This window comes from Chlamydotis macqueenii, chromosome 2 (genome assembly GCF_036417535.1).
Source record: "Chlamydotis macqueenii isolate bChlMac1 chromosome 2, bChlMac1.mat, whole genome shotgun sequence".
Classification (NCBI taxonomy): domain Eukaryota; kingdom Metazoa; phylum Chordata; class Aves; order Otidiformes; family Otididae; genus Chlamydotis; species Chlamydotis macqueenii.
In genome coordinates, this window is record NC_141557.1 from 142,400,521 (window position 1) to 142,425,347 (window position 24,827).

A 24,827-nucleotide genomic window follows, 5' to 3' on the forward strand; every position below is an offset into this window, starting at 1 on the left:
CTGCCGCCGCCGCCATGGGCTGCGGGGGCAGCCGGGCCGACGCCATCGAGCCCCGCTACTACGAGAGCTGGACGCGGGAGACCGAGTCCACCTGGCTGACCAACACCGACTCGGAGGGGCCGCCCCAGGAGGGCGGCAGCGGCGGGGCCGGCGCCCGGGAACCGGCGCCCCCGCGTCACGGTGAGTGGGGGTCCCGCCGCGGGTGGGCACCGCCGGGAGGGGTGCGGAGGGCCAAGGCTATACACACAGACGTACGTGTATCGTGCATATGGGGGTGTATATCCGCCTGTCTCTCCGCCTTACCCGTTGTTCGGGAACCGTCTTTTCCTGCCCCCCTCCCCAAGAAATGTAGACGGCAAAATCTGTGCTTAAAAACGCGGGGACCGGCCGCCCGCACCCTGGGGTTTTCCCTGACAGCTGGTCCGGTGCCTTGAAAGCTGCTCACGGTGGGGCTCGGTTCTGAGAGCAAGCGTCTAAACGCCATTCGCTACGAAACAGCATCATCAGAAGGGAAGGGAACTTGGTATGTGGGGCTCTCGCTGGGGAACATACGGCTATTTTTTTTTTAAAGTCATTTAAGAAATAGGTTTAAAATAAAAAAGAGATAATGATGTGCCTGCCTTCTTCCATGCTACCTCAAATTAGGGTGATCTACAGATCGTTATGAGAGAGTTGGGGCTGTTCAGCCTGGAGAAGAGAAGTGGAGGCTCCGGGGAGACCTTACAGCAGCCTTCCAGTACCTTAAGGGGGCCTACAGGAAAGATGAGGAGAAACTCTTCAGCAGGGTCCGTTGTGATAGGATGATGGGTAATGGTTTTAAAATAGAGGGAGGTAGATTCAGACTGGACATAAGGAAAACATTTTTCACAACGAATGTGGTGGAACACTGGTTGCCCAGAGAGGTGGTGGATGCCCCATACCTGAAAACATTCAGGGCCAGGTTGGATGGGGCTCTGAGCAACCTGATCTGGTTGGAGATGTCCCTGCTTCTTGCAAGGGGCTTGGACTAGATGGCCTTTAAAAGTCCCTTCCAACCCAAACTTTTCTATGATTTTACAGAGAAGATCGCCAAGCAGATGGTGGGCTGCACAGGGGCTGACCTGCCAGTTTGAATTTCCCAGCTCCTGCAGCGTGGTATGCTCTTAGATGTGCACCTGAGATGTTACAGCGGGGACAGAGATGCTGAGCTCTGGTCTGATGTGGGGTTTCAAATGTTTTCAAAATTATTATGTATTGCAGAGGGATCTAGAAATCTCAGCCTAGGTCTGGGAATTCATCATGCTAGATGTTGTGCAAACACATGAAAAGGGTTGCTGATAGATTATAATTTGTGTATACAGCAGTAAATGCCTAAAGGAAGCTTCAGATGAAAAGAAGTAGCTTTGCAGACTTTCTGCAGTGAGCTACAAGGGGTAAGGCAACAGCAATCAGTGCAGTAAGACCACAGTCTTGACTAGAGATTGTTACTGAAATGCAAATAATTAATTTTTAAATGATGTAGCAAACCAAGTGAAAAATAATTATCTTGCATCAGAACTGAAAAGCAGTGTACTGGTTGCCTTGGGACCTATTTGATCTGTGCCTCAACTAATAAAATATTTGTTGCTTTATTTATTTATTTGTTTGGTTTTAATTGACTTGACTCACAGTATTGGCTAAGGCTGTAAAAAAAAAGATAATTGTTTTTTGTTCTTCGTACTTTGCACTATTTCTATAGCAAAGTCTTTTCTCTTGAAGCATATAAAGAAAAGTATTATCCATGTTTCATACAGTCTCACCTGATGCACTTGGGAGGAAAACTTGCTCTTGTCATCAGCAGATGTAACTGCAGTCAGTGGTCTGCCAGGAATTAAATCTGCAGCTTAGCATTGGTTCATCCCCTAGCAAAGACATTTGCAAAATAGTTATGAATTGGAAGTAGAATCGAGTCCTTTGTGAAATAAATAAAGAAAATCAGAGGAATACAGGAGAAATTTTATCAGTATCTAGCAATCTGTCTGACTAAGAGTTTATCGTGTATAGTTGCCTTTAATGTAGTTGTGCACTTATGAATAATTCTTGGCTTAAATGACGGGCTTACACTGCTGCTCTGCGATTTTGCGATCACCGACAACTGTGGGAAGTTTTGTAGACCGGGTTCATTTTTGTAGTTAGGGCTCTGGTCGAGACTCAGTATGCAGAATCCAGGGTTTCAGAGGTAACCTTTCATAGAGAAGTTTTTGAAAATTGCTTTTCCATCCTTTACGGTAGGAGAAGCTGGAAGCAGCCACAGCCGCAGAGCAGGGCTGTGCGAGCACCAGTTGCCATAACAACAGGGACTGGTGCTGGCTTGGACCACAGCTGCAGTCATCTGCTCTTCTACTTACCAGGTACACATCCCGCTACAAGCTGAACAGAAATGAATAAGCAAGCATCAGGCTGTAAATGAAGAACTTGGTGCAGCAGATGGTTGCTCGTAAATCGGACTGCAGAGAAGTATTTGATTAAAAAAAAAAAATCTATTCTAGCTTAAGAGCCAAAGAGGGATCACTTTTGCTCATGTGTAATATGGGTGTATCAGTATCTCCTTGTGCTCTTATGCCCGTTTACTGCTGTTCTTTTATTAACAGGTTGGCTCAAAATCTGGTATATTTAAGAAACAATTATAGCAGTGATTCTGACATGTGACATTTTCAGATGACAAACTTATTACAGTTGAGAAATACAGTAAAAGTTAATAAATACAGCCTCTTCCTGGACTGCAGACGTATTACAGTAATTCCATATTCCACCTTAGTCCAGACCTTGGTTCCAAAGATACGATATTTGCTAAAAGATCTTCTGGATTTTAATTATATGGTCTCTTCAATTTCAGTTGTCATTAGTGTCTGTGTGGAGGGTGGTACTGAGGAAACCTTTCTAAATGACATGAAGAACGCGAATAAAATTTAAAATAGCATGTAGGATGTTTCATAGAGTAAGGAGAGAAAACTTTTGGATCTAATTTTTACCATCTAGCTTTCAGAAAACAGCCTTCTTATGTGTCTGCCCAACTTCTTACACCAACTTTTTGTGTGTTAACATCTACAGGGATGGGTCATGCACTTCTTACATGTGTAAAGTGCCTCTGTAGAGTGGCTTTGTGTAGGTGCTTCCATCTGCACAAGAAGAGGATACGGTTCAGAGCTCTCTGAAAATCACTTTCTTAAAGGCACGCTTTGACAAGCTCTTTATATTCGTCAAAAGATTTCTTTCCAAATGGCGCCCACTTTTGTGTTGTGCCTCACTGCACCTCTGGAAGACCATGTAAATAGTGAACCTCACCATCAGTACTGAAAGTACGAACTCGGTACCAAACGTGGAGCTAAACCCAAGCAGTGGAAAAGCCTGGAGCTCCTGCTGCTTCAGAGGAGTTAACCATTCCCACGTGCTTTAGAGACTTCCAGTAAAACCTTTCCCAGCACGTCTGCAGGAGAGGGACAGGGAATGTCGCAGCATAGAAGGGAGATAAGACTGATGCAGCACCCATGTATGCCTCCCTCAGAAAGGGGAAAATAACACATTTTGCCAGTAAAAAAGAAGACAGGTTTGCATCAGTCTATGGATCAGGGAATGATAAAGAACACGAGATAACAATAGAGGAGAATAATAGAATTAAATGGATAATCTCTGTAATAAATGATGATTGCCAACCTGCTGACCTGAAATTACTCAACATTGCCATTCTACATTCAATGCATATACTTGGGGTTTGCTCAGAGTAGAACCCAGTCAAAGACTGCAGAATTGGCCTAAAGCAGTATTTACTCCACCACAAGACAGCATTAAAATTATTGGGAAAATTAGACTCAGCTGATAAATACAGCTTTTTGTAATAACCATATTTTTCAGCCCAACCATTGCTGTTAATTCTTCCAGTCCGTACGTTTTCATCTTTGCTGTCATTTGATAGTTTAATATTTTCTTAACTTCACATAGGTACAGATGTCATTTAAGAACAAAAGCTGATATACAGATTGGAAGCAGCAAAATCTTTCAGCATATTGTCAGCAAACTTCGGCATTTTCATTTTATGTCCTCTTGAAAGGCGCTGGTGTCTCAGGCAGGAGCAGCTGTCCCATGCCCCCACGGCAGGAGAGGAGGGCAGGGGCTGGGCAGGGATCTCTGGCTGTCTGCTCCTACAGAATCCTCTAGGATTCTCTCAAATTCTCTCTCATTTTCAGCTGTAAAAAAAACCCTCCTAAAACAACAACAAAAACAAACAAACAAAAAAAAAATCCCAAAACTATGATAACTTTTCCACAATGTCTCTTAGTCTCTGATTAATTCCCATTTAGCTCATGGCCAAATGGGCCATGGTCTTGCTCAAGACCTCATGGCCAGGGTCTTGCTAAATCCCTCCTGCAGTCTAAAGCAGACCTGCTAGGTTTGATTGCCCAGAGCTTACCTCAGAATAGTCATTTACCTGTGGATAAAATACATTTACTAAAAATGCAATGTGCATGAAAACTTGAATTACATGAATGGCTTTCCTAGCTGTCACTTTCCAAAAAGGAGAAAGGTTGTTGAGCATCAATAGAGATTATTTGGAACCTTCTATTTGGATATTTTTCCAACGGGGGAAAAAAAAATCCTTCTTGCAGCACTGAAATCTTTCATGAGAAAAATTTTCTTAGTTACTGAGAGCCAAAGGGCTGTCATTCACTATGGGAAGACCTGTTGCCCTCTGCCTCAGCAGCGGGAAGGAGGGATAGTGGGAGAGGGAGAGTGCCTGAAAGGGTTTGAGCAGGAAACCCGAGCAGTTGTTTTTGTGAATGACAACAGGATGCCTACAGGATGCTCACATGGAATGAACTCTGCAAAATCCTCCCTCTTGTGGAAAAAGATCTTTTTTTTTAATCCTGATTCAGGATATTTTAAAATTATTTTTTAAATTTTCCTCGGGAATGAATTTACACTTTCTGGACAGTTCTAATCCTATATTTTCCAGTTTAGGAATGTACAGTTCAAAACTAAGATTTAAAAATTGAATTAGCATTAAGTGAAGACTCTTGCCAGTCTTGAAGTAGAGGTGTAATGTATTTCATACAGGAAACACAGCTCAGAGTGTAGCTTACCTCATTGCCCATTGATTAAAATTTGCCAAATTCCCACATTGAGTACATATTGCAGCAATCCAGCATTTAGGTGACATAAATCTGTCTTTTCTGTACCTGTAGTTAGGGATAGAAATATATTTCTTAATAGAAACAGAACTGATATAGCTAGTCACACTTTTTTCTCAGGTAGTCCTGCAGTGCGAAAATTACATAAGTTGATTGCAGTTAAAAAAATATGAAATTTAAAGTTGGGTTTTATCTTGAATTGAAATACAGAAATAGTTAAGACTCAGAAACTGAATCATCGAAGCCATGAGTTTATTGTGAGGCTTTTTGTTTGACTTGAAAAAAGCAGCGCTCTCCTAGATTATGCGGACAGTACTTCGAAAGCCATGCGTTTCTCAGCAGTGGCCTTGCGTTAAAAAAGTCACTTTTTCCTTTACTGTGCACAAATATATAATACATTTCTATCCCAATTTTATTATCTGATAAGTACATGCATAATTATTTCCCTAGGATGCCTTTTCTCTTCTATTTAGGAAAAGCATAGGTTGAAAGTAAAACAAATGCATGGGAGAGCAAGTTTTACTGATTAGCATGGGCAGCTGAGGGCTGCGAGGCAGGATTTTCCATTTTAAGGTTTTCTTGAATCCACCAAGCCCCTCCAGATTGTTTCTGCATTGCTGCTTGCTTGACTGAGCCTTAAATTTTCAGCAGCTGATGAAAAAGTATTAACACTGAGCCTCTCATTCCTCCTGGAAGATCATGGATTCAGGCTAGCCTGTTCAGGTAGATGCTGGCTACCAAAGAGCAAAATAATCATCCAACCTCCTATTGATTGACTGATTTTTAATTTTTTTTTTTTTACCAGTTTCCTAGCGATGCATAGGGTCATGTTTCTGTTTCTGTATGTTTCAATTGGATATTGTCCTCATGTTGCAATTCCTGTGAACTGCTAGTATTTCCCAGATGAGCCATCAGAATTGTTTTAAGCACTTGCAGTGCTAAAAGTATGAATTTCTGAGTGTTTAACACTGTCTGTGGAAAACATGAAACAAAAAGTCATGGATTTATCTAGTAGATTGTTAATAGCTGATGACATTAGGTTTTAACACAGATACTGCTCTCATTTTGTGATGAACACTAAATGTGAGTGATAGCTTTTCACATGCATACAGGCATTTTAAACCTAAGCATTTTATAATCACAGTCATACTATGAGCCAGTTAAGTTATCCATATCCTTTCATATATTCACAGACTGTGAGGCTGGAAATGTCACTTGGCCATGCAGCCCACTGGTCTTTCCTAAGTTAATTCCTATATGGAGCATACCTTTGTGGCATTCAGACTTAATTTACAACTTTTCAGTGGCCGATGTTTGGCCTAAGCCTTTGTAAATTAGGCCAGTAGCTAATCATTCATTGCTAAAATACATGTCTGATGTCTTACCTGGAACCTTTAGCATCAATTTCCAGCTGCTGAACCTTGGTGAGCAAAACTAAAGAGTCATTTCAGTTCAAGTTTCATGTAGTTTCATATAGATGCATTTCGTAAGGATTTCTGTTTAGCCTGCCTAAATATTTTTACTGCTCCTCAGTTTGATTAATTGAAATTATACTATCTACTCATCTTAAAATTGCATGTGTGATTAGCGAGGTAATGAGCATGATAATAAGACATTCCGTTTCTGTGTTGGAAATTAGTCTAAAACATAATGAGTGATATTTCCTTACCACATCCCCAAGGAGAAGGAAGGCACGTGAAGGAGAAGGAAGGACTGTGCGGACATCTACAAATCTAAGCCACTGTTCAGAATCTGTCTTAAAACAGGGTGGGTACAGTTGTGTTCTATAGTGGGAACTTCTTTCTTTGTGTTTTAAGGAAAGGGTGAGGCAGGAACCGAGCCAAAAGCAAGCGCCTTTGGAAAACAGGCTGACTTGACTTAGTTTGGAACCCGTAACTATGCATGCAGGGTGAATTTTTAAGGTGAGTTTTTCATGGGCAGTACTGAAACACGGCCTGTATCTTTGCATGTTGAGAAGTTTGCTATTTGTATGTTAGTTTTTCACTTTGAAGGAACGAGTGATCTGTTCCTGGCACATCATGTGGCACTGGTAAATTCCTTGATCCATTCAGTCTCATTATTTTCCCAGGCATAAAATGCACTCGGTCTTCAATGTCTTTGACTTTTCCATGTATTTGAAGGCTCTTCCACAATATTGCCAATTCTCACTCAACAATATAGTGAAAATTCAGTTCTTTCATCTTCCAGTGATTAAAATTTTTGTCTTCATTCATCGAACCCTGTTGTCTTTCTGCCCTTAAGCTTATCCCTAGCACCCTGATTAGAATTCTTTGATGTTTATATTTCCTATCTTCCCTTCAAAGTCAGACCAGTTCCCCCTTATTCTGCTTTTGGAGTCTGTTTTCCAGGTAGTATCCTTTGTCTTGAGCTTTGACATGATCCCACATTGTTAAAGAGTGTTGCAGTGTGCTTTTTCTATTTGGAATAAATATAAATTTTATATTCACCTTTCATTTCATAGATGTGGTTGCAACACTGTTGAGTTTGTTTACAAGATAGTTGTACCATGATTCTGTATCATAATTTGAAATCAAAATATACTAATATGCAAATATTTAGGATCTGCCTATACCTGGGAAGCTAGGCCATGTCAGGAATATCAAGGTTTGGAGCTTTAATGCTGCCTTTTTTGTATTCTACTTGTCTGCTAGAATGCTTGAATACTCTCTAGTAGAAATCTTCATATTATAGTAATAAATCTGATCAGACTTTCTGAGCTATTTATCATATGCTTATTTATGCATGTGCGTTTTAAATTCCAGTTGTAAAATCTTCTGGAAATTCCTTTTATCTAACAAAGAGGAGCGTCTTGCCTCATTTCAAAATGGCAGTGGTAAAAGAAGTTTTGAAATGCAGAAATCTGTAGGACCCTTGTTTGCTTTATGCTCAGAATTGAAGTGGCAGGAAATGGGAAAATGAGCAAACCTGCCAGCCAGAACTGTCACAAGGTGTAGGTCTTGGTCTCCCAGTTTTGCCAGGACTCCAATGTCCATATAGTAATTTAAAAGCATTAAATATATTAATTGTGAGCCAGTTCTTTTAGTACTGAATTACACATTTAATACCATAATCTTACAGAAGAACATGATTCCATAAGGCTCTTGAATGTGACAAAACCATGGCCACATAGAACAGGATCTCAGAGTCTGATTTGCCTTCTGCTGTCAGCTATTATCTGAGCCTGTTTGTCTTGCATAAATGTGGAATTTCCTCTTATTTCTCACCTGCTTCCCTTAGTGCTGAAAGTGAAGCAGATACCTTCTAAACACAGCTCCCCTCTGCTTCTCCACGTCTCTCGTATGTGAGCTGCATCCCCGGGCATGGCTCAGCCCTGCCTGGTCAAAGTTGGCTTTGGAGGGACCTGCTGTGTGTGGAGGGCTTCATGTAAGGAGAACAGGTCTCCTTCCCCTGCCTTGTCCCCAGCCCACAGGGGAAGCGTTTCTGTGGCATCCCTAAAAAGAGACTTGGCAGAATTTCAGATCAGCCAGATCAGAATCTGGCTGATACAGAAAGTGTAGAAGATGCAAATATATTTGTTTTGTTTTGATTTGCTTCACTACCTGAAATTCATATCACATTAGAGTTTAGATAAATCATTCTGGATTCTCTGAATGCCTGGGCAGTAAATTTATTGTGTTACTGTATTTGATGATTTAATAAATACAAAATATTGTTTCTGATGACATTTTCCTGCTGCAGCAGGTTCTCCTTCTGCACATCTTCTGGATCCTTCATCCTGCCTTGCAAACCCACTCTCTGCTATGTCTGAAAGTTTCTACATTCTTCCTTGTTAGGACAAAAAGCTATTGCCATTTTCCTGAGCATCTGGCCTCATCCCTGAGGCTTCGGCTTTGGAGGAAATGACTTAAACTTGACTTTTGCCACAGCCTCCACTCCGTTCATTTTTGACAGGATCTGTGCTATCTTTTGTTTCTGCAGCAGAAGTATATACTAGCACTCAGGCCTCTAGATGTGTTGTTTTCCCCAAACCCAAATAGCTTCAAATCGGGAAAACAGGTATAGAAAGTAGGTATTTCAGTGCTCTCTATACTTATGATCTCTCTGTAGCACTGAAAGCAAGAACGTGATGGTAACGAGCACACCTTTCCTCTGGAAGCAACTGCATCTTGTGCTGACATTGTTCCTTCGTCTTTGCTGTGCATTTTCTCAGTGCATTTTTACAATGTGGTATCTTATTATGCAGGCATTTTCTGAAGCAGCATCTTATGGATTATTCATGAGATAACAGCCACGATAAATAAAAAAAAGATGTCGCTGAACCAGAAAATTGAACCTTACTGGTTTGTTTGTAGTCAATTCCAGAGATACAAATTTAGCGTACTAATCAACAGCTACCCACTTTAAACAAATACAGCTTGTTATTCAATAGCAGAGTGTGTGATGGCACAGGGTCCACAGCACTGGGTTAGATCTGTAGCATATTTGGGTCAAAATTCATGTCCCATTTTGGCCGCTACCTGCTGCTTTAAAATGAGGAAGGAGAATATTGTGGCAAGCATATGTGGAATAATTTTCTTCACAGAGGTCTGATCCTTTTGGCCAAGATTAGCTTAGCCTCTGTACTATGCAGCTTCATACCCCTTCCAGATTCCTGCCACCATTAGCTATTGCAGCATTGCTGATTTTCAGTTCAGTTTTGGATCTTATGGAGATATTGCTTTTTTGACAAAGTCTATGCAAAGAGGTCCAGGCAGACTTACCTTCATGCCACCCATGGTTTGGGAAGTTTCCTGTAGTCCTGATAATTAAGGGCTGAATGTCGCTATCTGGTTCCTTCTCCCACTCTTGATCATTAGCACATCTATATTAGCTTTCTAATACATAGATAAGGTCTAGCAAAAAGCCTTGAGGAAGTCATACATTTATCTTTTGTCTTGGACAAAATTGACCCCCGCTAGTTTGTTTCCTATCTCTCTGTGCCAGCTGTTGATCCATGACACTATTTTGCTTTTTACTCCAGTTTTAATTTCGCAACCTGAATTAATGATGTTGTTTTCCACCTCTTCACATCATCTATATTTCCATGCTAAAATCTGGTTAGAAAGAGTTAAATATTAAGAGTAAAAATTTCCTCTCCTCTTTATGAGATGCTCTCATAAAGGATCATTTGAATTTCTGGGTGTAACCAGGCTGTATGAAGAACTACAGCAGCATCTGTTTATCCTTGGTTTTGTTATCACTAGTGTTGTCATTGTAACAGAAGAAATCAGAAATACAGGTCTGATGTCTCAAACTTCCATTCCATGTTTTACATTTTCTTTCACTTCTCTGTGATGAACATCATATTTACTAAAATTATTATTTTAAAATTTTTCTTAGAATGCTTCCTCCTTATTTAAGTGGTTTTTTAAGAGTTATAAAATATTTAAGCATGTTTTATTTTGAATGGACATAAGCTTGCAAATCTGTGAGCAGCTTTTCAGACTACAATTTTCAGTCTATATCTCCTAAATTATACAGTACCTGAGGGATTCTGCTGTCTGGGAATTTCTGACAACTCATTCAGAATTTTTAAATGAGGATTGTAGACAAAAGAACACATGCTGGCACATATTAAAAGGTCTCATAGAACATGGTGGGAGGTGGGACTTGGTGACTCTTGCTCTTGGAGAAGTGAGGTGCAGCCTGCCAGGAAGATAAGTGAGGCAGAGAGGGAGATGCTGAGAGAGAGAAGTTAGGGCATGAGTACGTTACAGCCAGCAGAGGAAGAAGGGTGTGACGGACAGATTTCTCTGAATGCATTGGTGAATTTGCATCAGATTTCCAGATTTCAGAACTGAAATATGCCCTTTTTTACAGCCTAGAGTTCTGTTATGAAGAAAACTTCTGTTCTTTACAAAATGGTTGTGTCCTACCTGTGGTTAATACATGACTTAATAGTCTGAAACACAAAGAATCGTGATGATAGTAACTATGGTTAATTAATAAAGACAGTTTTAGAGCAGGGATAGAATTAAGGTAATAGAAGCATTGAAGTCTTCAGAATCTTCCTTCTGAAAACTAATTTTGATGTTTGGTTGGGCACACTGAATTTTTCATTATGTTTACAGCAGAGAAAGTGGGAGTTTATCTCAGAAAGACTGGAAAAACTTGGTGTCTTACCAGCAGTCTGAATATTCAGCATTAGGATAAGCTATTAATCATGAGTGGCAGCAGTTCTTGGAGAGTTAATTTTGTTTATACTGTCTTTGTGAGCTACTTAGAAATACCAGTGCCTTGATTTCTGTGTTAGTACTGACAATTGTCATGTCCTATTCTCTTTGTCCTCTTCTAGGAGTTTATATTACCTTTAATATGCCTGTTGTTCTCCACACAGGATATGTATTTCAGACAGATTTGTCCTGTCTTGCTGGTCTTCATACTGACATTGAGATGCCTCTGATTTTAGGTAGTTTTCTGTTCATTACATATTGATATAATTGTAAAACTGTTGTTAAATGCCCTTCTTTTAAGTTGTGGAACAGCTAAAACATATCCAGATATCTGATTGGGACTGATTTTTTAGTTTTGATTTGTACAATTCAATAACTGGAGTTTATTTTTGTCCATATCCAAAAACTTTCATATTTTGAGAAGTTTGAACAAAAAGCAGTACTTCAATGCCAGTATTTTAGTGGGAAAAAAAAAATAACTTAAGCAAATTTGTTTTATTCAAAATCTATTCAAATTGTGCATGTGAAAATACACGAAATTAAAGATTATTTGAACTGCCATCATTTGGTGTAAATCAGACTTTTTAGTGAAAGAGATCTTAGGAAAAAAGCTCCTTTGTGTAGGTTATTTGTAGTCAGTCAGTCGTATCACATCTTACTCTGGACCAGCAACGCTGGCACACTGTTGTTGCTGTAGCACAACGGGAATCTTTGGTGAATCTGGGCTAAATGGACAAAACAAATGTATGTCCCCTGACGCAGGGGTAGCTGGAAGCAATGTGAATATACCTCCAGAGGATTTAGATAGCTCACCAAGGCAACTCAATGAGAAAAACGAGTGTAGCCAGATGAGTGGCGTTTGGTTTGGTTTTGTTTTATTGGAGAGCGCACCAACCTAGCTGCTTTCTGCTGCGTGTTTGGATTCCCGTGCTGCCTCCCAGGTTGTACCAGTTGGACTACGTGCGTCATTGGGTGATGAATAAAGTCTAAGGGATGGATTTCAGTTTAAAATAACCCTTTTCTCTCCTGATGCTGCTGAAAAAAAAAGCGTTTTTCAAACTGCAGCCTAAAGGATTTCTATTGGCCTAGTAAGAAAGGCAAGAGTTAGCTTGCCCATGCAGCCTAGCAAGCTTGTGAAAAGGAAGATGACAGTAAGCATTGCCATGGGAGGACAAATTATTTTAAGCACATTTTGTGCTGGAAGGAGGGACTTGGATTTGTGAGCAATGGGGCTGCTGCTTGGGTATTCTCCCTGTGTCTGTTGAGAGAGAACTTGTGTGTGTTCTTTATAACCTGATTGCATGCAATGAAATACCTGCCTCTTGTCGTCCCTTCCTCCCCATAATGGAAACAGGCTGGCAGACCCCCAAACCCTGACGAACCATTCCTGAGGGAAAGGTCACCATCGCATTGGTAGGGGTTTGATAATCACCCAGAAACTCAGGTTTTAGGAACGGAGCCATAAGGATATTCTAGGCTTGCTAGTTCATTTGAAAATAAAAAACCTGTATTTGACAGAGTATTGTGATGGGATCTGCTGTTTTCCCTGACCTCAGGAGGCCCACAGGCTTTTGGCAGAGAAAATGAGAATGACAACAACCCATTTGTTTAAATTTCTACTGAAGCTCTGTAGTGAAAGACCAAGGAAGTTCTTTACCTGTTCTCATGCTGTGAGTATGATATAAACATCTCGACAGTTAGCTTGGTTTAAATTACACTGAGGCAAAACCCTGAGTGTCGCCACCCTGCTAGCTTGCAAATTCCAGATTGTACAGAAGAAGAAAGTTATCTCTTCCTATTTTTGTTTACTGTAGCAAACCCTAAATAGCCATGCAAAAATATTTGCTATTTTAAAAGCAACCATGTGTTCCTAATCTTTTTTTAAAATTAATCTATTTTGCAGTCAGCATTTTGTATTATATATCTAGTCTACAAAATAGGTGTCGCTTTATGAATTGCCAACAAATCTCGTGCTCTGACTTCCACTGCTCATTCTCACTGTAATTTCTGCTCAGTGCTCATACATTAAAAGCAAGTCACTGAAGTCTTTAAACTGTTGCCCACTCTCTAAATCATGTATTTGCCAATGAAAAAGAAATCTAAAAGTTTATTAACTTCAGAATGGCAAACATATTTCAGAATAAAATAAAAAAGCTTTTTGCACTGTTTTTTTTCACTAGTATTGGTGACCACTAGGTCACCCATATAAAAATACAGTAGAGTGATAGTGGAAGGTGCAGATCCTGAGACCTAGTTCATCTCTGACAAGTATTGCCAAAAAAGTCTCACCTCTCCTTGTGCAGGATGCAACAAGGATGCTCCAGCTGCAAACTAACAGAGGACAAAAAATGAACCAGATACACCATTTTCATGATGGAGATTTTCCATCAGCCTGCAGAAGTTGATTGATGTAAGAAAAATTGTTCTGTGCAAGACCAAAAGATGCAATACAATCTGATAAATGAACAATTGTCCTTAATAGCAAAGTGGCTTTTCAGCCGACAGCTGTTTCACCAGACAATTATGTTAGAGGCCAGATGGCCAAAGGGACACATGGTTGAGGGTAATTTAGTAGGATGACTTTGCAAAAGGAAAAACCCATCATTCGTATATGTTTGAAACGTCCAAGAGTCAATTAATGGAATTACTATGTAATGCCTGGAACATTTTGCCTGTTCAGAGCTGTGCTCAAGCTTGCTCTCACAGCTCCACTGCAGAGTGAAGCAGAAGACTACGACATGACTCCTGGCTTAGAGCTCTGGCTCACATGTGGCTCATTGCCTCTTCGTCTCCCTTCCTGACAATTGATTTTGTACGTGGCACCAGCTTGTGCCACTTACTGTTCTGCACCAAGTCTTTTTTTCTGCCTCTCTTCTTGCACTGTGTAGTGGCAGGAAGAGATAAGACCTAAAACACAAGTAAGGTATGGACTTTCAGGAGATGCAGGAGAAGTGCGGTTTACTCTTGTCTTACGGGAAATTGCCTGTAGATTTAGATGGGAGCACGACATTAGTTTGTACATCATAGAATCATAGAATGGTCTGGGTTGGAAGGGACCTTCAAAGTTCATCTAGTCCAACCCCCCTGCAAGGAGGAGGGACATCCCCCACTAGATCAAGTTGCTCAGAGCCTCATCCAACCTGGCCTTAGATCTAGCAGAAAAGGCAGCTTCCAAAGACTGGAGTATTTCTTAGGGTTTTTTTTTTTTTTAAAAAACCTATAATGTAAGATTTTCAAGTTCCAACTCATTTCTTTTTCTATCAAAAAGTAGATAATTTAGCACTATTCTTAGCGACGACCACTACAAGTTAAACTGTCTTAGGAAAACTCTGACACCATCTTCTGACTGCTTAGGGAAATGCAGTGACCAGTTCGGGTTTAGACGTCATGAATCTTACACAACTTTAGATATTTTTCCGTAGGAAGACTTTGAATATTTGGGTGAAGCTTTATTGATTTTGGTCAGTGCCTTTGCTAGGTGCTACTGATGTTGCTTTCTACTGATACTCGACTTTTTTTACAGAGTCCTTGGGAAGAATTCAGGACTTTCTCTGCTTCCTTTTCAATAGCCTTAATACTGTGCTTGAATTCCCACCTCATTCATGGCAGAAGGGTTTGTTGACACAACTCACACTTCAAGTAACAATGAATTGTCATTGGCTTTCTTCATATTTATTTTTCTCTTAGGATCTGTGACTCTTGGCTTCTTCCTCTAGTTTTGATACCTGCATTGCCAGTTAGTAAATCTGGGGTTTTTTTCCTATTTGAACATAAAGCTCTTTATAAAATCAAATTGAGAGCTCCAGTCATGCATTCCACTTGCTCTTTGTATTTGGATTTTAGACCCAGGGTTGGAACCAGATGTTTAGTGCTCTGCACTCACCACAAATGACAACTGATTTTTGTTAATGCAGTAAGATGAGAAAATTCTTTTAGGCTGGCCACTATTGTATTTTACAATGCATATCTTATCCACACATCTAGAGCAGAAAGCAAATTAATAATTTATTTGATTACTGATAGTCAAAACAGTATGAAATAATTTTTTTTCTTAATTTCTTTCCTCAACTTCTGATTAAAAAATGTTCAAGACCATAAATAGAGCAGTCTCCCCATCCATATCAGTCTTATCTGTTATGCTTACATCTAACCCCTTCATTTACCAGAATTGGAACAGATTTAAGGGGAGACCCTCTGAGTCCTTAGTTAAACCCTTGATTGTGTAAGCAGCTGTGTCTGTGGAGAAGCCAATGGAAATCTGCCGATGACCAAAAGGCTGCTGATACACTGCACTCATTAACCAGTTTTCCACGTTTTCTGAGTCAGTGTTTCACAGAGCAGTGGACGATAGGAGAAAGGCCACGTAATGGGAAGTGTGAGGGTAAAGGTGACGAAAGGAGGTAGGCTGCTCCCACTGTAGTACCGTACACCACCTTCCATGACTTGCACAAAAACGTGCAAAATAGAGGGAAGCCAGAGGCACGGTTATAAACTGCTCCTCAGTATTAATCACACAATGTCATGTGTCCCTACTAGGTATTCTGGAGGATGGAAAATCAGCTCAGACAGGTGTAACTACAGCATCAGCCACAGCTGGAGTGCTGAACACGGAGAAGAGGAACAATGGTGGTCCTCAGTGTGTGAACCCTGCGGTCCATGGCACGGGAGCTACGACACAGAAACAGAACGGCTTCAGAGCAGCGGAGGTAAGAGTATAATTTTGTTCCCTGATGCTCAGCACTAGCTTCAACCAGATCAAACTTATTTTTTGTGACAATCTTCCTTGCTGCAGTCAAACTGTACTTAACGCCTTGGGGTAAAACAAAATGGGTGCACCACAGGCATAGCATGATTCAGCCTAGCACCCATGATTCAGCCTAGCACCTCTGACGACTTCTCATGCCTGAATGGCCACAAAACGGGTGTTTTATTTGGCAACTGGAATAACACATACACTTGTTACAGCAAAAAAACCTTATGCTTATTTTTTTTTCAGTTCAGTCCAGCTGTGGCATGTATTGTGCAAACTGTTTAGATTAATTAACTGACAGGGAATGTGTTTTTCCTTAATTGCTGCTTTGCTTAAATTATGTGCACTGCACAAACTCTGGTTCATTCAAGGCCGAACGCAAAGCCTGAGAAAGTCAATGGGACCCTCTCCAGTAACTTCATTAGGCTTTTGATCAGAGCCTCCTCCCTTCTCCCCCTCACTGACTGTGCACTTTGTCAAAGGATCATCCAGTGTAACAATAAGGTGTGGAAACCCAAGGCTTTGGGGCTAGATCAAAGCCCAAACTTCTCCTGTCCTGTCTCTGACAGGTTTCCACTCATTGCCCTGTTTGTGTAGCAGCTCCTGAGCTGCTGCAGATTGAAGTAATCCAAAACCTGCGGTTGGTTTACTGCTTCCTCAGCCTCTCAGGTGGGAAGACCCCTCAGCACGGTGTGTGGTGGAACTGCTACACCCACCCCATAAGAAGCTGTCCCGTTTTGGTAATCAAGTCCTTGAGAGGCAAATTTAAAGCCAGGGGGACTGAGCAAATGAAAAAGGGTATTTGGATTGGACTTCAGCTTGCATTTGCTAACAAACAACACATTCGTACGTGCATGTTATTTTATACCTTCACTGTATTATCGTCTGTACTGCTGTAGTACAGGAATATTCCCGGGTGACATGGATCCTGCTGTATCTTTCCAGGAGATACTGCAGCTCCAGATGTATAGGGACACATTCTACAGCAGCATGACATCTAGAGCCATGGGTTTGCTGTAAATGAAGAACATAAATGCCTGTCATAGCCAGTAGCCCACGGAGAAAAATGGATTGGTCAGGTTGGATATGGTTGAACAGAAATAACACAATTATTAATCCAATTTGAAAAAGACCTGGCCGCATTTGAGAATTATAGTGTATGCCTTACATATTATTGGAGAAAATTGTTTCTCTAATTTTGCAAGCGATTGAAAAATTACTTCTGTATTTAGACTTACTAGGAAGTATTCACAAATTCCCATAACATATTGATAATCATAGAAGAGTAGAATAGTTTGGGTTGGAAGGGACCTTTAAAGGCCATCTAGTCCAATCTCCTTGCAAGCAGCAGGCACATCTCCAACCAGATCAGGTTGCTCAAAGCCTCATCCAGCCTGGCCTTGAATGTTTCCAGCAATGGGGCATCAACCACCTCTCTGGTGGACTTGTTCCAGTCCTTCACCACCCTCATTGTAAAAAATTTGTTCCTTATATCTAGTCTAAATCTACCGTCTTTCAGTTTAAAGCCATTACCCCCTGCCCTATCACTACATGCTCTTGTCAAATGTCCCTTTTCATGTTTCTTGTAGGCACCGTTCAGGTACTGGAAGACCACTGTAAGGTCTCCCTGGAGCCTTCTCTTCTCCAGGCTGAACAGCCCCAATTCTCTCAGCCTGTACTCAAAGGAGAGGTGCTCCAGCCCTCTCATCATCTTCATGGCCCTCCTCTGGACCTTTTCCAACTGGTCCATGTCCTTCTGATGTTGGGGGCTCCAGAACTGGACGCAGTACTGCAGGTGGGGTCTCATCAGAGCAGAGTAGAGGGGGAGAATCATCTCCCTCAATCTGCAGGCCACGCTCCTCTTGATGCAGCCCAGGATGTGGTTGGCCTTCTGGGCTGCAAGGGCACACTGTCTGCTCATGTTGAGCTTCTCATCCACCAGCACTCCCACGTCCTTCTCCTCAGGGCTGCTCTTGATCCATTCTCTGCCCAGCCTGTATTTGTGCCTGGGATTGTCATGACCCATGTGCAGGACCTTGCACTTGAGCTCATGAGCTCATGAGCTTCATGAGGTTTGCACGGGCCCACCTCTCCAGCCTGCCAAGGTCCCTCTGGATGGCATCCTTCCCTTCCAGCATGTCATCCGCACCGCACATAATGTCTGTTGACTGTAATGGGACTGCTCATTGAAGTGTGGGTTCCTGACCTGGGGCCCTATAGCTTTTAATGTATCCTCCTGCCTTTTTCTAGCTAAGATACATTCAGTAATAGGTATCTGTACTGTTGCCACCCAGTACAAAGAAAAATTCTGATGATAAGCAGGGCATTTACATTATTCTATGCATCTAGTGCAGGTGTCTAAGAAAGGAAGGTCATTTTTCTAAACTTTTTACAATTAAAAAAAAATGTATTTTCCTACAGTGAAAGTGTAGTATCTATGTTAGGCTCCAGCTCTGCTTTGCCATTCTGAATCTCTGTTTCTCCACTGACTGTTTAGGGAAGTGTGAGATAAGCAAGTTTCCAATTTGGACATCTAAAATTTAGGTGCCCAGAATTTAGAATGTGGTTATTCCCTGCCAACTCAAAATGTGCCAATTTTATAATTTGAATATTCACATTGACTACAGTTTTTCTTTTATCTCTACAAGCTGTAGAATACAACGCAATGCAGGACACGGTGCTGTCAGGAGACTTGGGCTCTGCCATTGGCCTGTGGGGTATAAGAGGGTAAATTGTTCTACCTCTCTGTTTCTCATTTTCTCAGGCATTACGCTCTAAAGCATCCTCTTGCCTTACTCGTACCATAGGTTACATGACAGGGACAATTTGTGGTGTCAAAAGGGAAAGGGTTTGACATGGGCCGCATCTGGGAAACTTTGGTATTCTCTCATGAGGGTAATGTCAAAACAACTTGGAAGTAAAAGATGCTGCTGATGAAAGGAGTTCTAATACCCGTGAAGGCAATATAATGGTCAGGCACCCCAAAAGCAAAGGTGGTATCCAGATTATGTCACTGATGTACAATAACTTGGTTTGATTTTCATGATGTGTAGTCTTTGGAGAGTCCTTGTGTGAACAGGAGCAGGGAGGAAGCAGATAGCAAAGGAGCGGGTGTATTCAAGCTGCAGAAATGTGAAGTAATGCACAGAGGCAAATAAACACCAGGTTTTGTCCTCAGATGAATATGTACCTTCATGTCAGTGGAAGTGTACCAGACATTACTCCACCTGGCATTGTTGCCATGTGTAATGATGCCTAATTTACCTGTCATTCTTTACAGTTACAAATTGTCTCATGAAACACTGGAAATGCAATAATCAAACCCACGTAACTCAGCTCCGTGTCTCTGTCAGCCTGGTTCTGAGTGTCCTTTGCCAGACCTATCCAGTTTACTGCGCAGTATAGTGTGTTGCTTATGGCAACAAGCAGACTAGGAGATGGAGAAGGATAAATTTAAATTAGGGATGCACTTGCATGCCTCAGACAGACTACCTTTTTTGAATATTTGTAAATAATCTGATGAAGCTCTGAAAGGTATATATTGTACTTGGCTCTTACATGCAGGCAGAAGTAAGCGTTATTTTGAAACTGTATTTTCACTTAAGAAACGTAAAATAATAGACAAAATTCTCAAGCTAGTCACACTCAATTCCCAATGACATCAAAAGGAACCTTTAATTTCCACTTCTGGACAGACACCAGATTGATTTGCTCTGCTTTTAGAATACACATGTGCAGACATGATAATGGTAGCCAGGAGGGTTGATCCAAAGCCTCCAGATGTCCACAGCCTCTAAAGCAGTTACAAAATCTTCTGTCCATACTGAGTGAGAAAGATGCTCCATATCGCAGTACTGTGTGAAGAATGCTGGAATCTCTCTGTTTATTATGTAGAACTGTTTTCGTAAATTAGGAGGCAATCTTCAATGACTCTTTGTGCTGTCAGTGTGGAACTCACTGTACTGTTTAAAACTTTCACAGAGTAAGTGGGATGCACAGAAAATGTCCACAAAAGAAGTCGCCATTAATGTTACAAAAAGCATCAGACAAAGCAACAGAAGGAAAACAAAGAATTGTGTCAACTAACAAAGCAAAGCGCAGGTGAGGATGGACCTAACAATGCTTCGCAGCACTTCACATGCCATCAGACGCTGAAGATGTGAAGATCTCCAGATGTTCCATGTTGAATACAGCAGGCAGCTGCTGCTGAGTGCCTTCAGAAACATGTCTTGTAGAAACCAGCTGCAGACACCATAGGATGCTCAGATGTCATTTGTCTAAAGCAATGGCACTGCACAGACATACACCAAAATTTGTGCCATTTGTTTTTTACTAAGTTCTATATTATCCTCTTGTGTACGGTCTGTTGCTATTAAGGCTGGGCAAAGAGAGTTACAGTTCTTTACAATTTAAACCAGGAAATAAACAAATGAATCTGCATTTTCAGTCGTAAGAGGTTTTGAGTGCATGCATTCAAACCCACGGAGTTCATTTAAAGAGCTCACTTTCATAAAACTCAAACTTGGAGATCTCAGAAAGAGACATGTAAGTGGCTTCCGCTAAATCTCTTTTAAACTGTATATCAGTTATATATAGTTAAGTCATATGCTAACCTTTTTAGATATTTATCTTTTAATTACTTAATTTTAATTTATTTTCTGTATTGACAGAATTTAGATCTTAAAAACAGTAACTTTCACATCGATCAGCCTTACTTAAGTTCCTAGTCTTAGCTGGCAGGTGGGGTTCTGACTACTTTGTTATTTCATACATGCCTCTTGACTTACGTTGAGGCCCGTACTGACTTGGAAAAAAGTGATCACTAACATGACATGAAAATAACCATAATTCTTAAAACAATATGCCAATGACAGCTCCAAAAATTAACTTTATTTGATCAGATATAGTTGATTTGCTGTGCAGAACTTAGTTAATTGCATTGTAAGCATTCTGTATCATAGTACTCCATGTTCATCATAAACGTGCAGCTAAAAGGAATATAAATGTTCAGTGTAGTAAAGACCAGGAATTCATTCAACCTATTACTTCTCAATATAGAAGTCATAATATATATTCTCTGTAAGTTTGTACTTTTATGAAGATAAAAGAGGTAAATTTATTTGCCCTCCCCCTGAAACATACTAGAGGGCCATTTGAAATAACTATTCAAAAGTTGCTCATAATAAACAGGTGGTGTTGGGAGGAAAATCCATGTATGAACTGCAATAAGTCATTTTTACACATAGGCAAATAAGTATAAATAGAATTGTGGGACTGAATCTTAATTTATTCCACAATAGGATCATTTTAATAACTTGCTACTGGGTGTGTGAGTACTTAATACTTTCCTTGGAGTATAACAAGTCTATGCAATAGGGAATTGTTTATTCTGACACAATGGCAAGCTGAAATCCAGAGTCAGTGCAAGATTTTTGCATACAATAGAATATGTGTAAGAAATATTTACTTTTAGGTGTCCTAAAAAGGGGCAAGGAACTTGTGCTAAGCTTTCTGCAGGTCAGTGTGTTACCTGATAAGTGATCTTGTGCTGTAGAAGAACTAAAAAATATTGAAAGTAGTGTTGTACTGGTAAGACAATGGCAGTCTGCGTATGTCCTTCTAGCTTGTGGCTCTCTGCCAGCTTGCGGCTCTCTGCCAGCTTGCTGGCAACATTATAGGAGAGGAAGGGACTTGTCTCACTCGGATAATAAACAGTGGCTGTAGCAGCTCAGCAATATTAATTTAGAAATGGACAGCCATTGTTGGTGGCCGTGTACTGACCTAACTGAAAGCACACATTCGGGATTCTGCATCATTTGTGCAGAGCATTTCACATCTGTGCCAGACTTGTAACCCACTTCTGTTTCAAAGGGTTTACTGGCAGAGAGAGTGCAGTATAAGCCCGTACGATACAGGAAAGCTACAGGAAGCCATTAATGATGCTGGTGTGTGAAAGGGTAGAGGGGAGTATGAAGGAGGGCAAAAGGGAAGGTTAATTGTGTGAGAAGCTGTTCCACAGATAGTTGCCTTGTGTGGATACCATGCTAGGATGAGTAGATGCAAGGACAAAGGAGTCCTGGCAGTGAGATTATTTGCTAGCAAATAAATTATTTCATAATGATATGCAGCCCAGGTGCATCTGATAGATTGGGTCACACAACAGAAGCAAGCCTGCAGTGCTGCGTAGCGCATCAGTGTGAGAAACAACCCTAGTGCATGTAAGCACTCATCAGGGAGGGAGTTTTTGAGTCTCATATTCAGAGCGTGAGATGTGGGAGGATGGGCAGTAGGAGATGGCCTTGGTACATAATGATCTGGGCAGTGCTACAGAACTTGCTTACATTGACCTCATCCCACATCAGAGTGGCAGCTGTGGAGTAGTGAAGGCTGACCGCCCTGGGTGACCCCTCTGTCTGCTCATGGTAACTACCCTGAGCTACTTCAAGATCCCGTAAACCTGTTTATATCCTGAAACTTAACTTCAGGATATTGAAAGGCTGGATCCAACTTCTGTGGTATGAACCATTTCTAGTTATAGGCAATTCTATAACCTCTTCTCATGTAATGCATTACTGTTCTTATTCATTAAGTGGTAACTGAAAAGGAATTACATTATGTCTTAGGTGGCTTGTTAGTTCTGATGCGTAAGCTTCCAATGGCCTTAATAAAACTAAGAGCATGTTGTGGAGATGTGGATCCTGCCTTTGTACATAGATAGAGTTATATTTCTATTATTTTCTTTACTTGCCTTCTACTAGAGCCAACCACCAGTAGAAACAACAAATTTGTTTATGATATAATATTCCACTCTGTGTAACTAAGGGTGGCAGTATCTAGTCTACAGTGCTTAAGACAATTTAAATTCCTAAATATAGATTCCTGTGTTGGTTTTAGTGGAAGAAGCAAGCTCAAAGAATCATCTGGACATCTTCACTCCAGGTCACCTTCCTAGGAGTGAAGACTCTTATTTACAGGGTCAGTTCTTCGAGTAGCATTTTTCAAATATAAATGGCTCAAATACAGCAAATAAAATAACCATTGTAGAAGACAAACTTTTAGATAAAGGACCTGCGGACATCTCTGTCTTCTTATGTGACAGGATTTTTTAAAATGTAATTTTCCCCAAAAAGATATTATGCCACTTAATTTGTTCCACGTCCCTTGGCTGCACAGGAGGATTTCTAAAGTTACACTGAAACAATAATTTCTGCTGAAATTATTTCCTAGCATCAAGTATCCTGGGCTGCATCAAGAGGAGTGTGGCCAGCAGGTCGAGGGAGGTGATTCTCCCCCTCTACTCTGCTCTCGTGAGACCCCACCTGGAGTACTGTGTCCAGTTCTGGAGCCCCCAACATAAGAAGGGCGTGGACCTGTTGGAGAGAGCCTAGAGGAGGGTCACAAAGATGATAAGAGGGCTGGAGCACCTCTCCTTTGAGTACAGGCTGAGAGAGTTGGGGCTGTTCAGCCTGGAGAAGAGGAGGCTCCGGGGAGACCTTATAGTGGTCTTCCAATACCTCAAGGGGGCCTACAGGAAAGATGGGGAGAAACTCCTCAGCAGGGCCTGTTGTGATAGGACAAGAAGTAGTGGTTTTAAAATAGAGGGAGGTAGATTCAGACTGAACGTAGGAAAAAATTTCTTTTACAGTGAGGGTGGTGGAACACTGGTACAGGTTGCCCAGAGAGGTGGTGGATGCCCCATCCCTGGAAACATTCAAGGCCAGGATGGGCAGGGCTCTGAGCAACCTGACCTGGTTGGAGATGTCCCTGCTTCTTGCAGGGGAGTTGGACTAGATGACCTTTAAAGGCCTCTTCCAACTCAAACCATTCTATGATTCTATAATCCTATGAAGTGAGTTTTTATGATTTACCTGAGTTCAGGTTTTAAACAGAAACAAACTTACTGTGTCATCTTTCCATAATTCCAATACAATGTATAGATAGGATTTTCCTCTGACGTGTATATACATGTAAAATACATTTTCTTCCACTATATGAGAAATGGAATCACACAGAAGAAAGCAGACACTGGATAAAGAGGAGAGAATTTACAGTTGCCATTAGACAACATTAGGCACATTCATCTTATGAAAGGTTTAGTGCAATTTTATCTCTCAATATTCCTTCATCTTTCCCTTATGCTTCCTTAATGTATTTCATAATTTCACCATTACTATAGGACATCGACTGGAAGACATGTAATTTTACTGTGTGACAGAAATGATCTTGTACTGAAGAAAAAGGAAAGTGTAATTATTGTGTAAGCAATATACGAGTACTGGGTTGAACATGCATTCTCATTAGCTAAATGACTGAGATCACATACAAACCAGAAACAGATATTTTTGATCTTCCTAGTATGTTCATACAGATATATATTCATATGTGCATGTCTCCGCATGTGTACATTTAATGTCTTCACTGTGTACTTCTGTTCTGCAGTTCAGGCATGGGTTTTTGCGAACCTTTTACTTGTGTTTTTTATTCTGACACCCAAGTGTAAACTATTTTAGTGTTTGAACTGGAATCTGTTTTACATGCCATATGAAAAGAATGAGCTGTACAATTTGTGCACAGAAATGGTGTTTGAAAAAGCAGGCTTAGTTTTATTTGCAAATAATGAATAGTCTGTCTAAATTCAAACTAAACTAACGGGAGCATTTTTGTACTCTCATTTTATCTGCAAATTATTGAAGATTGACATTGAACTTGAAAATGAAAATAAAGAAAATGTTTCAAGTG

At 40.7% G+C, this 24,827-nt stretch overlaps 1 protein-coding gene across 1 annotated transcript; it reads left to right on the top strand.

Moving 5' to 3' along the window:
• The first annotated feature begins 11 nt into the window (after positions 1–11).
• On the top strand, positions 12–24,827 carry BAALC (BAALC binder of MAP3K1 and KLF4). Its single transcript, XM_086741126.1, has 3 exons — positions 12–180; positions 15,875–16,044; positions 20,070–24,827. Exons 1-3 carry the CDS (start codon positions 15–17, stop codon positions 20,172–20,174), a joined length of 441 nt encoding a protein of 146 aa, XP_086597252.1. The 5' UTR covers positions 12–14; the 3' UTR covers positions 20,175–24,827.